This window comes from Hoplias malabaricus, chromosome 14, assembly GCF_029633855.1.
Source record: "Hoplias malabaricus isolate fHopMal1 chromosome 14, fHopMal1.hap1, whole genome shotgun sequence".
Classification (NCBI taxonomy): Eukaryota; Metazoa; Chordata; class Actinopteri; order Characiformes; family Erythrinidae; genus Hoplias; species Hoplias malabaricus.
Window position 1 is genome coordinate 15868564 of NC_089813.1, and position 16697 is coordinate 15885260.

Sequence of the window (16697 nt, forward strand, 5' to 3'; positions counted from 1 at the left end):
TGACAGGCAACATGAATAACATTGATTATCTCATTAAAATGCACCTGTCCAGGGATAAGATGTATTTATTCTCATACATTAACATAATGAACATCACAATTCACTCAGATCACTTGTGCTTGATTTCAAAACATCAAAATCAAAAACTGGCTGTTCACTTGCTGCTTACTTTTATTCCATCCCTTGACAGGGGCAATGGTTAGGAGTTAATCAATGTTATTCACTCCACCTGACAGCAGTTTTGAGTCTTGAGGCTGATTGGTGCGAAAGGTACAGATGATTATAAAATTTCTGGGAAGATTACAGGGGCTGCTGATTGAATGATTTCAGAGCTGTATTTATAATTACTCACGAGATGTGATAAAGTGCAGTTCCTAAATTTTTTTCCACTGCAGTGGAATCCACATTCCTGCTTCTTCTCATTTAACTGCAGAGTATAGAGTTCAGAGTGGAAACATGATCCACAGCAATAACAGCAGCAGTCAGAAAGATCTGTGCTGCTCACAGAGCTTAACTAATCCACACCTCAGTTCACACTGAGCACGAGACAACACTAAGTTTCAATCATCTCAATTTATCCCTTATTTGTTTTTTTACAATCTGCTTACGCTCATTATTTACTTAGTGTTTACAAGTGTCTTTACAAATTAAGAGACAGAAACCTCCAGCAGGCCTGGTCTGCAGAAACTTTCATTTGCACATTCTTGTGTTAAACAAAAGACAACTGTAAAACAAAGATGTTTTTTTATTGTATTACAACGTGCTACCATTTTTATTTTACTTATACATATATAAAGTACATATATACTTTTCAGATGTATTTATAATATAAAATTATATAAGTAAATTATATGAGATTATAAGTATCAATTAGTTTGGACATAGAAACACAAACGTTCATTTGCGCACTCACACGAACATAGAATGTGAACTGCATTCACCTGTTTGAGCACTAGGTGGAGTCAAAACTAAACAAACAAACTGGAAAAAGCTTTTGGCAGTGAACTGAATTCAGTCTTATACTTAGAACTGTTTCTGTATGATGGATTGCTTCAGACACTGATATTCCCACTTCCAGAAAAAAGAAAAGAAAAAAAAGGTTTGAGGTCACATCTCTCTCTCTCACTCTGTTTTTTCTCATTCTGTCTACCTATATATTTAACTGTCTCTGTCTCCATGTCTCTCCCTTCTCACTTATCTTTAACTGTTTCTCTAACTTTCTTTCTCTCACAGCCTATGCTGTTTCTCTCTCTCTCTCGCTGTCTATATAGTTAACGGTTTCTCCGTGTCTCTTTCTTATTCTAGCTCAGAGAGATGGACGGACTATGTTGGTTCCATGTGATACTGAATATCCAGCTTTCATCTCAGAAAGAACCATTAAGGAAACCACAGGGAACATTGATTGTGATGACTGCATCAAGTAGGTGGAAAAGTGTAACAAACTTATAAAGAGAACAAGAACATTCTCATTATAACAATTTCAAAACCTGTTCCTAATATTTATAAAACTTGGCCTAGCATGTGCATATTTATCAGTTTTGCTATTATCACCATAATGTATTGTGGTGTTTTCAGTAGTAGAAAACATAGCATGCATGTTTAATAATGCTTTTTATTGTTTTTAGTATTTACAAGGACAGAGGAAAAACCCTCACCAAGCTCTTAACACGACCCCTACATTTGAGTGAGGGTGATTACTAAGGCAAGAAGGTTTCAGGACTCCAAAATCACTGTTCTCACACAAAATACAATAAATATAACACATTGCATACTAAACGACAACAGCAGCAATAAAATGTCCCCCACACACCCGGCTCTTAACAGGACCATGGACCAAAGGATTTGCTACAGTATAAAAGCATTGGTTGCTGGGATTGTTCTTAACATGGCTTAAGTTGAAGTTTCCATAAATAACCATTTCACATCAGACCACTCTGAATTACTGACAGCTGATAATGATTGAACAATGCAGAAATTAACAAAACAAAATTACAATTTTGGAGTTACACTTTAATTATTAAAATGCTATCAGGCATACGGAGTCAGTGTGAATTGCTCCTGAGGTTTCTGACCTATCCTGTAGAATTATTATACACTCATATCCCCAAACATACACTAACTTTTTCCCCTGTCTGCACACACTGGCTCCCACTTTAAAACACCACACCTCTGCTGATACCGTATAATAAACATAACAAGCTTTTATTAACTCACCATGACATTTTGATAGCTGGACTTGTCGAGGGCCGAGTTGCCAAAGAATTGACCGCTGGGCTTGTTTTTTCAGCGTTTAGGCTCAAAGCGAGCAGGCCACTTTTGTCCCAATTCAGCCCATATTTCACTTTTATTGCTTCAACTGCGCTGAGAAAAAGCAAAACACAGAAATGCAGAGGATAACTTTACAGTATGATTAAAAGACACATGTTTTTATTAAAGAAATGATTTGGAAGGAAACTGCTGTAGTAGTTTAATATATGAGTCTGGAAGGGTAGGGTGAGGGAACACTGAAGTAAGGAGAGAAGAAAGAGAGAACAGATTCAGAATTGGCAAAAAAAAACAACTCTGTTCTTTGTAAAAAAAAAAAAATATAGATATATTTTCTTTATTAAGCAGATTTGGTTATTCTCTATCTCAGTCAGATAACGTCCAAGGTGCTCTAAACTAACACGGTCTGTACATGCCCAGTGAAGGACTGTGGTAACCTTCACTATTGTCCAAAATTTCGAATCACAAGTTTTTGGAATGTTTTCAATAATATATAACTTGAGTAAAATGTCTATTATATTTATTAATAGGTTTCAATCTATTTGTAACAAGTTGAACAAATTAAGTTAATTACTAGATCTTAAGGTGATTCATAATAATTTTGAAAACTGTACTGTATTGGCTTTAAATGATAATAATTGTTATTACAAAACCATTGGACATACTTTGACCAAAAATATTATTTTAAAAAAGTTTCTTTAAATAATTATTGTCATTCCCAAAAATGTTATACAAAATATCTTGCTTAGTAGTAAAAGCTGACACAAAATGTGGTGTAGGAAAATATACCCAAACTTGTGTACCCACAGATGGCTGTTGCATACTACAGTATCATGATGATGCTCCCGGCCATGCTTTCACAGTTCCAGGGTCCTGGGTTTATTCTCAACTTCGGGTCACTGTCTGTTAAGAGATTGGTGTGTTTCATTCAGGTGTTTTGATTTTTTCCCACAATCCAAAAATACATACTATAGATACAATTATGAATGAGGAGTTTAATTGTGGGCCCTCAGCATTCATGGGCATTATATACAGTATTTCTGTTTTGTATGTTCCAATGTGGCACATACAGTTTACATACTGACTTACAGGTCTTGTTTAAGAAATGTTACAGGAAAAAAAATTACATCTTATACATCTAGAGGGAACACATTAAAATGACTGTTGGTTTGCACATTATGTGAACATTATCTATCTATCTGTTTGGTGAGTTTCATATTGGAAAACAACACGACAAACACACACAACTACATGCCACAATCATGATTCCAATGTTTATAATTCAGTGAATAAACACTGCATTAAAACATGCAGATCTCTGTAGATATGTTGATTTTTGCTGTGATTATGTCAGTATGTTGAGTTGGGGTGCGCTTTTGTATAAGGCAGTATTATTTTACACTGGATCCCCAGCTTGTTCTCCTAGAGAACAGCCACTCTTCAAGGAATGTGTCTAATCTTAGAGGTTCCAACCAGTGCCACCACAGCAATGACCCAACCCGATTTTCTGAAATGACAAAGAGCACGTCTGGTCTCAGCACATCTGGTGTTCCCTGTGTAAGTTAACCACAGCTCAGCATGAGCTACGTTCACACATTTACAGCCAATGGAAGAGCTACATTAAAGCTGCCCAAAGGCCCCGCCCCACACACACCCGCATCCGCTCGACCTCCCGAAGGCCCGAACAATATGACGCAGCTTCAAAATCAAGGTAATCTGGTTAAGTGTATCTGCACCCCAGGCTAAGATTAGCTTAATCTTGTTTGGATGAAGGAAATTGATTAGAAACACACGCGCGCACACTTGCAGACACACACATATCTGTAGTATAAAAGGTGTTTGAGAGTTCAGACTGTCAGCTCTATTAGGCACAAATTTCTTTTAAACCACACTGAAGGTAAAGATAAGAGGAATGGACTGAGCAAGAAACAGAGGGAGAGTTGTACACTCTCCATTTAGTAATAACTCATCATTTTATGTCTATATTTTACTTAATCCAAGTTTAATTTTTAACTAGACTACATAATTGGAGCCATAAGTCATGGATTTTATGATTTAAGTTATATGGGTTATTTCATAACCTCATATCTCTGGAATAGTAACTATAGTGAAACTGAAAACAGCCTAATATTGTATTTGGTTTTTCCACTTGCCATGAAATTTCTATTAATGCAAAAATAATTATGACATAGCTATATAATAAAGACCCCCTGCAGTGAAAATCAAGTTTTTTTTTACACAGTTAGTACGTCCATGTGGTATTTCTTATATGCTAGAAAACATGGAATGAACAAAATAAGCAGTCAGTGTACAAAGACATTCTCAGACAGGAGTGTTCATATAGCCAGGGTTTCATATGTCACAAATCTAAGTAACAAACCCCACCAACTTCTGAGCTGGCACTTTTGAGCTGCAAGCAAGTTGGTAAGGGTAAGTGGAGATACAGATATCTGCATATCGGTATATTTGCTGGTGCTGAATAAATGCAAAGGTGTACAATTACATCTGAATCAGATTTAAGGCACTAGAGGATTTTCTTGCAAACAACATCTAAGTTTTAATAATCAATAAACAGAGAAAAGGGATTTAATCAATGCCCAGATGTAGACCAGACTTTTCTTTTTTAAATATATAATTTCTGCATAATTAACTGATTCAAATGTAAACAAAACCATTCCAGGTGGTTGCGAAATGCTCCATTTTAAAGAAACCTATTTTAATGGAAGACAAGATTATTCACATTTCAATTTAATGCAGTTAAGAGCTAACAAAGTTATAACATTAATGTTTCAAAATTCTCTGCCTTATGCATAAGGCATTGTTTTATAATACTTTTGAGAAGATTCTGACCTAAAATATAATTTTAAACTTCTTGGCATAGAAGATTAAGATTGCCGTAGAAGAACCACCTTTGGTTCAAGAGAGAGCCATTTTTGCTAATACGTTTAAATGGGTAAAGAACCTTAAGATAGAGTGATGGAGTTCTTCACACATTTCTTAAATAAACATGGTTCTTTATGGAACCAAAAGTGGTACTATTTGCACCACTATTTTATCTGCTGCTGTTAAAAATATCGCCACAGTGAATATGAAGTTAAGTCACTTAAGTTAATGTGCTGAAGACATACATTTGAGGGCTCCATTTTAGATCTTTTGTGGTGTGTGTATTAAAACTCAAATTATTAAAATAGATTTATGAGCACTTTTTTATAATTGAATGGTGTCACTAAGCTTTACAGGTATTTTTTACATCTCAGCCCATGAAGATTGAAATGATCGAAAATATTGAAGGAATGTCCTTTTAATGGTGCAGTAAGGCTTGTGAATTACATTTGTATATGTGCAAGTGTGTGTGTCAGAGCTATACCTCAGCAGTAGTTTATGACTGGGATTCAGTTTGAGACGTTTAGTGGTGTGTGTGCATGAATGAGAGTGAGCAAACGTTTGAGGCTGTGTAAGTGTATGGCTCTGTGTATGGCTCTGTGTGTGGGTCCTTAACGGTCTGTAACATTGATTTTGAGGAGCTATAATTCTCCACACAAGCACACTGTGTGGCCGGCCAGCACAATTCTGCCCACCTTTGCGCGTGTGTGTCCTTACAGTCTTCCGTCTAACAGTCTAATCTCATTCTAAATGTGTGGTCAGACATCACTGCTCCATCCCAAGACCCTTTTAAAGCCATCTGCTTGTGTTTGCGTGCGTGTGTGTGTGTGTATTCACACTGGTACATGTATTCATGTGTGCAGTTGAGAATTTTAACAGTGCCAAACATGCAGAGGGATGAACTACAGTCAGAGGTAAATATAAACACATTAAGTAGACTCTAAATACACTTTAGTTATGGCTTCTTCCTTCCCCTGCTTTCCGGTGACTCTCTTTTAGTGGGTGAAGGGTTAAGTGTGTTTGTCTTCCAAAGCGCTCCCATTTTATAGGCTTAACCTTTCAGAAAGACTGCATAAAGTATGTGTGTGAGTGTGTTTGTTTATGTGCCTTTTAAGGACAACGTTCTGTGTTTATAGAGAAAACTGAGTAAAACAGAAGCAACTAAAAGGCCCAAACTTTGTAGAGTGATTTTGTATAAAGTTACATTGCTGAAAACTGAGAATACATTGCTTTGAATGTTTGGAATGACTGTTCTGAAATATAGACAGTACTGTGCAAAAGACCACCCTTCTTTAGTTTCCAGTCTGGCCATCAAGGCATTCACTTTTTTTGGACAAAGCAGAAAGCAAGCCTCACTTTTATTTATTTATGTATTTATTTTTTTAAAGATTTGTTTTGCATCTCTCAGAGATGTTTTTTTTTTTTTTAATTTACTACAAGTTAATTCTTACGAGTTAGCTGTATTTCATGAACTAAGAGCACACAAACTCATTTCACGATACAGACCAATAGGCTCCGCTCCAGTCGGTCCATGTTCTGAAAATAACAGCTGCTTTTATTATTATTATTATTTTTTTTTTTTTAGTATATTTTCAACACACACATAATTTGAAAACACCAATCATTGCCTGGAATACAACTGTTATATAAATGCATTTTTTTGAATCTATCAGGATTTATGATGGGGATATATGTATAATACAAATATTTTAGAATATACTGCTTGACCCTAAATCCTGGCAAAATATAAAGGAAACCTGTGTGTGGGTTTGAGCATCCAAAATCCCACTATGAAGCAAAATGAGATACATGACGGTTACACACCTGTGCACTTGGTTGTTCTTACTCTCCTAAGAGTGCAGTCAGAAAGGGGATGTGGGTGGTTTATCATCAAAGCCCTTTTACAAGCAGTATAAACTTTCTGTTACAGCCGCAGTGCCCCTATCACAGTGATATACATCAGCCCACCACCACCAGCATTTATAAACCCGATTTAAGTGCACTCAGCCTTTCAGAGGAATGTGCAGAGAGACATTTAACTTAGATCTTAAAGCTCTGATCCAGCCTCAAAATATGGATTTACAGTCTCCATGCTGATTATTGATCATGTTTTAGGGCCTCAGCAGGACTGTGTTTAAAAACCAGACCGTAATGGACCACTTTAAGCTTTTAGACTATGCATTAATGTAAAATAAAGCAGCATTAACTTTATACTGTAGTTTTACGTAAAAGCTTAGGTCATGCCTTGGACGAGAGAAGCCCTGGGTCAAATGCAGCGCTGACTGTATTTACGATGTTTGAAATTTAGCTTAAATGCTTGGCTTGAAGCTTTGATAAAGTAGCGTTTAGTTTATATGTTAGCTTTAAGGTAAAGCTAAGAGTCTGATATCCTGGCATAGACAGAAGAACTTTTCTGCAAATACAATTTATAAACAGTTTTGGAAATGGAAGATATGTGCAGTCTTTGTTTAGGATTAGGCTGTATATTTTTATAAAGAGGGGCAAAACTTTAGAAGCTTTGACAAATCTGTCCAAAAGGCAGTGTTATAAGTACTTTATCATGTCTGCATTACATCCCTCACTTTGACAAACTATTAATGTGCTTATAGTGTTCTGTGAAGGTAATAGAGCTGTAACTGTGCCTGAAGTTTTTGTCCTATGCACTTTGTCCGAACTCGACCCGGACTGAACCACATTCTCAACTTTTGATTCTAAAACCCATGAGAGGAGGGGAGAGAAGTGTGTGTGTGTGTGTGTATATATATATATATATATTTCTGTCCAGAACTGACCTATATTGACTGAAGTATTGAAAAAAAAACCTAACACAAGAGCACTGGTTAGTGTAGTTTGAGTTATATGACTCATTCGACCACAGATAGATCAATCTAACATGTACAGTTATATATGTACATTCTAACAAATGTATTACTCACAGAACACTTCCAAACAACTATTAAGTTGCACCTGTTAAATCCTAAAATGAAATAATGATTAAATGTTCTTTTGGCAGCACAGAACTCTTATTTTCTGGTTGTTTATTTTCAATTTTCTCCCACAAGCAAATATGTCATGGATATCTGCCTTTAATTCTCAACAAGTGAAGGACTAGAGCAGAAGGACATAAGTTGAAATCTAACCCTCAAGCTCTCAAAAGAATATTTATAGCATTTTTATGTAGTAAAATAACTGTAAAATATTTTGTTGGAGTAGCATATTCAGTTGCAGAATAATCTTTTTTTAAATATTAGGTTATGAAAAGAATACAAGAATGCAGAGAGAGTCCGACACAATTTTGGAAAAGGAATGACATGAGAAACTCAGTCCAGTCAGGATCCAGCAGCTATTTCTCTATATGAACTGCCAATCATTTAAAATAATTGCATACTTTTGAGATTGCTAAGCTTGACTAGGCCTGTATTAGAGAGAACAGCATTGTAGTTATTATTATTATGAAGGGAACGGGTAAAGGCCGTTTATTAACTGCACTGAACAGGACACTTTACTCACTTGCACTATGCTATTTTGCACAGCTGTACAGAAGTTCTATTTCTGTAACTCCTACAACAATATATAATATAACCTACTTTAGGAATATTTGGAAACATTTATATTCATACTCATATCTGTACAGTATAGATTTTATATTTTATGTTGTCTAATTTATGTCTTAACGCTCTTTTTTTTCCTAGTACTTAACTGTATTCTTTAGTTTATTTATTGTTTATTGCTGTCACCAAGACAAATTCTTAGTATGTTTAACATACCTGGCGAAATAAAGAGATTCTGATTCTGATTCTGATTAATGCTTTATGAAAATGCTGTAAATATGCACCAGCCACTACTCACCTCTGCTTTGTGTTTGATCTTTGGCTCAGGTCTAACTCATTCACCTACCATTAACGTCATTGACGGCATGGACAGTTCGCTGCGTGCTTTTCTGTGTGTATGCATTTGTGTGTGTGAGTGTGTGTGTTTGATTTGGAGCACAAGGCCAGCCACTGCTCCAGTGGGAAGTGTGTTTATCCCTTCCCGCCAAAACGCACTCTTCTGGCCAGCGCTCCTAGTCTCTGTTTTATATCGCCTGATTAAGTTGGACTGACTTTTTGTAGGTCTCCATTCAATTAAGTTTTTTTTTTTTCTTTTCTGTATTGGGCTTGGACTGTTCCCTCTCCAAATGAACCAAAATCCATCCTAGGCTGGTCTCTGTGACTGTTTTGCTGGGTATTTCAAGCCATACCGTTTATACACAAGGCCTGCAGGCCCTTCTAAGGCCCTTTATTTTTTGAGTGTTGAATGGGTCGAAGAGAATTTGCCCAAGGTTATTTTGGGTTATAGCAAGGTCACATTATTGTTGGCCAACATTGCTCTGTGGTTGGTGGTCTGGTCTAGGTTAGGTGAGGTTTAAGTGTTGACTGAAAGTGATGTGTTCTAGAAATACTCTGTTTCTTGGTTTTAATACATTGTCCTCAAATGCAGGCAGCAGTTATATTTGGTTATTTAATCGGTGCTCCATTTTCTTGCTGATAATTGAACCAAGATGGAGGCCACCAGGGGTTGTGGAGTGGGCTGAAAGATCAGGTTTGTTAGAAGATTCTAGGTCACTGTACAATTCATGGAAATGCTTGTAAACTCATAACCACACAGGTTTGATGGAAGTGGACAGTATGTTGGCTTTTAAGTTCTAAATAGCCAATCCAATATGGACAGGAACAAACACACCATGCTGTGGGTGGAACTACAGTTCCTCAGATCTGCTCACTGTCAGATTCTGGAAAAGTAATTTCTTACCTACCTTTGGTTTTGCAATGCAATTATGCAATATTATCAAATAAATAAATATAATACTTTTTTATTTCTACATGTTGTGAGCTCCAGTTTACATTGTGTGAACATGTATAGGTCTAAATATCTTTTAGTGTTAGCATTTGAAGGAATGAAGAATATACATTTTTTTTTCTGTGAACCAGTATATAATATATAGTTTACAATACTTTAATGTGAATCCAATGCCACCCAGTTGCACATAGAATATCACTGGACACTGGTGCAGTCAAGCGTTGGCTAGAGGGATATAAAGTCCCGCAAAATTTGACTGTGTAGCAGTGGAATGGCATTCTTTGACGTGATTAATAGAGCTCTATGCAATACTTTAGAGTAGAGTTGAAGAGGCTTTTGTGATCCGAAATGTTACTCATGTATATATAACTGTGTAAATAATATGTGTTACTACCCACTACATTTACTCAGTTACATGAGTAACTTTTTGGATAAATTGTACTTAAAAGTAGTTTGAATGAAGCATACTTTTTACTTGAGTATATTTGTGAAGAAGCGGTACTTTTACTCCGTTATATTGAGCTACATTCTGTTCGATACTTGTTTCTTATTTTCATTGATCGGTCCAATCTTGTCGAGACTTCCAACAGAGGCTCTGTCACATGACTGTGTCTCACCAAGCAAATGTAGCCACTAGTGACGTTTAACCCCGTTTCACTTATCAAACAGAGCCAAGCCTACAAAATCCCAGTGGCAAACACAGGCAGAAAAGAGCACAGAAGCACAGTACAACAGCAGAGACAACAGCGTTATGTGCAGACTGCCTTTTTCTTCTTGTTCTTATTCTTTGTAACCTCTACCTATTGAGCCAATTGTTTTGTCATTATGTTATTGTGGCTATATTTATGTTAATTTGTAAAGATTCAATTCATTCAAGTGTTTAAGACATATTCTCCGGCTCTGAATTTATTCATTGCTCTTTTATATTTTTGTGCATTCATGTGTATTATTTGACATGCTAATTATTAAAAAGAGGTTACTCAGCAGTTACTCAGTAGATTTTTTCACTTAGTAAATTTTACTTGTTTATCCTTAGTATTTATTGATAAAAGATTAGTAAAAAGTGCAACTTTGGACTTGATTTGATCTGGGTTAGACAACTGGTCCTTTGATTATATCAAGCCACTAAGTCTCAGACAGCATGTATCTGGGATAGATTGATTATGTCTGAGCTGAGGTCCTTGCAGAGCGGATGAGAATCCACCAAATGTGTGATAAAACACTCCATGGGCAATGCCATAAATCACACACACTGTGTAAAAAAACAGAAGGAGACGAAGATAAAGAAAAAGAGAAGGATCATCCTCTATACCCTTCCTTCTCATAAGTCTCACAGAGAAACATAAATCAGGGACATGGACCTCAGTTCAGAATCCATCTCCTAACCAATAAAAAAAAAGTTGGAATTCAAGTGTGTTTCCAATTTGTTCCCCCCTTTTTGAATGTTTTATATTTTGCAACACTTCATTGGCCAGCCTTTGGCTTCCCTTTCCAAAGTTTGATAAAAGTGGTGAGTGAGGATGAAACAATGGCAGCACATCTGGCGAAGCAGAACAGAGCATGTAGGCCTATTGGTCCACTTGGCACGTTCAAACTCATTAATACATATACACATCACACCCTTTCAGCCTGGCTGAAATATGTTGTGTGTATGCGTTAAACTGTGTTTGAGAGCCTGAGAGAGAGAGAGGGAGGAAGAAATGTGGTTACCATAGGCGTACATTATATTTTTTGTCATATGCTTAACTCATTTTTTGTGCGAGCTGTAGCAGAAGTACCTCATGAAAAACACACATGCTCATACATACAGAAACATAAGTTATTTGTGCTTATCTCTCCTGTTCCCCATCTTTCCAAGGTCATTTGTCATTCAGCAGATTCCCAGCAGTAACCTCTTCATGGTAGTTGTGGACAACAAGTGCACCTGCAAGGACTATGGACCCATCACCATGGACCCCATCGAAATCATGTATATCCTTTCAGAAAATGGAAGCGCTGCATAGTAATGTCACAATATTTTACAGGTTATTAGGGCCATCACGGTTGATTAGGTTTGTAATCACATCATCTACTAATTACTTTCCTCCTTAACTGAGTAATCTGGTACGCATATTATTATTATTATTATTATTATTAAAGACAGAAGGTACTGCTGTGCATAGGCTTTTGTAGATATGTATTTTAACTCAAAAATTACATTAATGTTTTTATTTCTGAGAAAAAAATCATCACAAAGTCATCACAGCGTCTAACTTTACTTAGAAGTTTTAAATACAGGAATCATGCCTCTGCTAAACTAATATGGCGAGGCAAATGATACACAAACGTACAAGCATATGTAGATTCATGAAATCCTACTAATGCATATTTCCCCTTTCAATGATGAACACTAAAGCAGGTAATGCTCCTCTTTGTGGAAAATGCCCTAAATATGGCTGTTAAATGGGCTGCAGACAGCCTGTGGACATACAAATCCATTGAACACAGAGATCCAATCTGATTAATAAGAAGCTTGCTAATTGTGTAACTCAGGCAGCTCTATGAGGTAGTATTATGCCATTAGTAAAGCAGTAGTATGATTTTTAGTTTTATGATTCTTATGCCAAATTGCATCTTTATGGTGCATGAAATGGTTTTTGGGCAGGGGAAGGGAAAGGAAAAAAGAAAAAAATACTTTGGTTGATGACACATTACTGCCAACTAGTAGAATTTTCAGATGACTGTGATTCCCACGGTTACATAATGTGACATGTAACTGAAAAATTAATTTTACTATTGTTGTGGAAATTCTGCTCTCATGATCCTATTTCAGTAAGACATTTTGCGGGGCCATTGTCCTGTGCCTGGTGTTTATCAGGTAATTTAGCACCAGCAAGTTTAAATTTGCAAGCGAACGGCAATAGTAATAAAATTTTAATGCAGGCCCTTTGAGTTCCCAGCCTGCCAACTGTCAGCAGGGATGTGCAGGTTTTGATTATGTCTCATATTGTTCCAGCATGGGCTGCTCCAAGGTCTGTTTTTCTCTGTCTTGGTTTGTTTGGTTTACCTCTTATTCATGATCAGCATGAAAAGAGGAGAAGAAAAAAATAAAAAGGAAAGAAAAATAAAAAGAACATTTTAAAAAAATGTAAATAGGATCCAGAACATATATTAATTTAATACAAATAACTGTGTTTATTTCTTCCCCCGGCCCCGTTTTTCATCTGACCAATACATAGAACAATATGAAGAGTGTAGGGAATAAAATAAAAAAATTAAAAAAAAAAAATGTAGGTTTTAATTTGCGGCTTCATTTTTTTTGGAGAGAGTTTATTTGGTCTTTTTGTGCACGCAGAGATGAAAAGCATCAGAGATGTTTGTGCTGAAACTCATAGATATTCATCACTGAAGACGCTGAGGTTTTTTTGAATACAATGCACTCACTCTCCCTCCCTCACGCTCTATCTTTTCCTGCGGAGAACCAACAGATGTTGTGTTTCACAATGGCCCGGAATGGACCAGTGATCAATACCAGACGTTCCCTCGGCAAAAAAAAATAATAGATGGTAGGGGTGGCTTCACTGGGCTCGGCTCCGTTTCTGATGCTCGGGGTCTGACAGCATGGCTTTGTGAAGCTGCTCTTCATCTGTTCTGTGGACGAGTGAGTCGTTAGACTCAACAGCAGGGAAATATGCAAGTGCAGCTCTAGCTGATTTAGGACCTGAGTATCATAAAATGACTTAGTGTTGTCTAACTTGGCAAACAAGCTGTCATATTACATGTGGAGTTTGCACACATCTACGAATCATAAGCAACTGGTTTCTTTCAAAAATGTGAGTGAGTGGAATGCTTTTTTAAAATTCCCTCTGTGTCAGTTACATGTGTGTTTTTCTTAACCTGGCTGCACATAATGAATCTCTGAAATGTGATCGTTTGAGGCTGCAGAAAGACAGGAGACGTCCAGACACATGCCACCCCTTTCATCCTGAGGTACCTGGAGTAATTGTCCTATATTTTTTAAGTTCAGAAACAGTGGTTTTAATATAATTAATCCATATACATGTGCAAAGTACACTTTAGTAAATAGAGGTTTAAAATTTCTAGTTCTTTTCAATTTTCCAGCTTTCATAATTGATAACACATTGGATTTATTGATATTATAGACACATACCCCTTGTCAAATGACATATTGTTGGTGTTCTATATAAGATAGATTTTACATTTTCTATACAAAAGCACTATGCATTTGCAAAGTGTAAAATAAAACCCATTACTTTACTTTTGGGCCATTACTTTAGCGTCTGTATTTGCTCCAGTATTCAACTATCAGCTAATATATATATATATATATATATATATATATATATACACTTTTCTGTGGAGGATGTTAACATATTTGTACTTAGTCCACAAACAAAACATGTAATTTGACCAGGGCGTCCCAACTTAATATATAAGCTTTATGATATATGATGGTAAAACATTCAATTGAACATGGAACATACAATTCCATATTTATATTCCCTTTTTCATATTGTAAATATGACAAGCGGTTCCAAATCTTTGAAATGTATTGTAACCTGTATGGATAGTATTTTCTTCGGAAGGAACTCCAAAGTAAGGGAAAGAGTAATGATCAAAATAAATCATCATGGAAACAAACACAATGAACGACACCATGAAGTCAAAGCCTTGAATAACTAGACAACAACCCCTGAGCTCTGTCACATGAACAAGGGAAACAAGCAGGACCAGAGCACATGGCCACCAAAACAAACCAAGACAGGACTAAATAAGGACAGATCACCACAGTCAATCATACACCTATTTTGTATAGAATTAATATAGAGAGTGTATTCATATTTCATGTTGATATATGTTGTTGTTGTTTTTTTAAATATTATGCCTTCCTGGTAATCTGTGTTTCTCTGATCCACAGGAGAACTCGATGGAATGTGGACGAGGGCAAGGTCTGAATATGTCTCTAACTGTGACAGTTCTGGCTCTGGTAGTTTCACTGTTTCTCAGGTGACGAGAACTGGCTCCACCCCTTTACATAGGCTTAGCTCAGCCTAGCTCAACATGCAAAAGCGATGAAACCCTGAATCCCTGACACTGAGCAAAGTAATTTAACATAAGCGATACAAATAAGAATCACCTGGAAAATGGCACAGCCTCACAGAGATGTTGGAATCATTTTTTATTGTTTTGAAGAATTTATTTTCATGGACATTCATGAGGGGGGGAGAATTAATATTATGATGACTGGAGTATTACTGCGGTGTTTGTTATTCATAAGTTTCAGAAAGTTAAATAATAAACCAATTAAGTTAAATATCTAAAAGTGAATATTATACATACGTGTATATTAAAAAAGAGAAGGTTTTATTTATTGCAAGTGGTAACCATACAACTGTGATAATGGACTTTTAAGTCTACAAATGTGAGTGGTTGTTCTGTCTGAGCTTTGCCTTATGAGAGAAAATTAGTTCTGTTTGTGTACTTTTGAAATAAAATGATCCTGAAAAAACTAAGTATGTGGGTGCTTTTTAGTAATTTTCTAATTGAAAAAGGGGTTGCACTTCACTGATAAGTTGCATTGAGTGTGTAAATATATGCTAATATTTGTGTAATAATGCATTTCCCAAGAAATTCAGTTTCTTAGTTCCTAATTAAGTATTTAATAAATGGTACCTGTACCTGTAACAACACTCATTCTGGGGACTCCATTGTTCTGCTGGGGGACTTCAATGCTCACGTGGGTAATGACAGTGAGACCTGGAGGGGCGTGATTGGGAGGAACGGCCCCGCTGATCTGAACCCGAGTGGTGTTCAGTTATTGGATTTCTGTGCTCGTCACAGTTTGTCCATTACGAACACCATGTTCGAACATAAGGGTGTCCACAAGTACACCTGGCATCAGGACACCCTAGGCCGCATTTCGATGATCGATTTTATAGTCGTATCATCTGACCTGCGGCCATATGTTCTGGATACTCGGGTGAAGAGAGGCGCTGAGCTGTCAACTGATCACTACCTTGTGGTGTGTTGGATCAGATGGCGGGGGAGGATGCCGGACAGACCTGGCAGGCCCAAACGTGTGTTGAGGGTTTGCTGGGAACGTTTGGCAGAGGAACCTGTCAGAAAGATCTTCAACTCCCACATCCGGCAGAGCTTCGACTGCATCCCGGGGGAGGCTGGTAACATTGAGTCCGAGTGGGCCATGTTCCGGACCTCCATTGTTGAGGCGGCTGAACGGAGCTGTGGCTGCAAGGTTGTCGGTGCCTATCGGGGTGGCAATCCCCGCACTCGGTGGTGGACACCCCGGGTGAGGGGGGCTGTCAAGCTGAAGAAAGAGTCCTATCGAGCCTGGTTGGCTCAGGGGACTCCGGAGGCAGCCGACAGATACCGAGGAGCCAAGCGGCTCGCAGCCTCGGCAGTCGCTGAGGCAAAAACTCGGGTGTGGGAGGAGTTCGGTGAGAACATGGAAAACGACTTTCGGTCGGCTCCAAGAAGTTTCTGGCAAACCGTCAGGCGACTCAGGAGGGGAAAGCAGTTTTCCACCAACACTGTATATGGTGGGGGTGGGGAACTGTTGACCTCGACTGGGGACGTCACCAGACGGTGGAAGGAATACTTCGAGGATCTTCTCAATCCCACCGGCACGTCTTCCGCAGAGGAAGCAGAGCTTGGGGACCCCGGGGGGGGCTCGTCTATCACTGGGGCTGAAG

General features: G+C 37.5%; 1 protein-coding gene across 2 annotated transcripts in view; it reads left to right on the forward strand.

The window, feature by feature from the left end:
* cacna2d3a (calcium channel, voltage-dependent, alpha 2/delta subunit 3a) overlaps positions 1-15425 on the forward strand; it is a 220840-nt gene extending 205415 nt beyond the window's left edge. For both annotated transcript variants that reach the window (XM_066643291.1, XM_066643292.1), the window contains 4 exons: positions 1306-1420; positions 11846-11958; positions 13874-13956; positions 14906-15425. In XM_066643291.1, the coding sequence (XP_066499388.1) occupies positions 1306-1420; positions 11846-11958; positions 13874-13956; positions 14906-14998 (404 nt within the window). In that variant the 3' untranslated portion in view covers positions 14999-15425. The remainder of the gene's footprint in view (positions 1-1305; positions 1421-11845; positions 11959-13873; positions 13957-14905) is intronic.
* The last annotated feature ends 1272 nt before the right edge of the window (positions 15426-16697 follow it).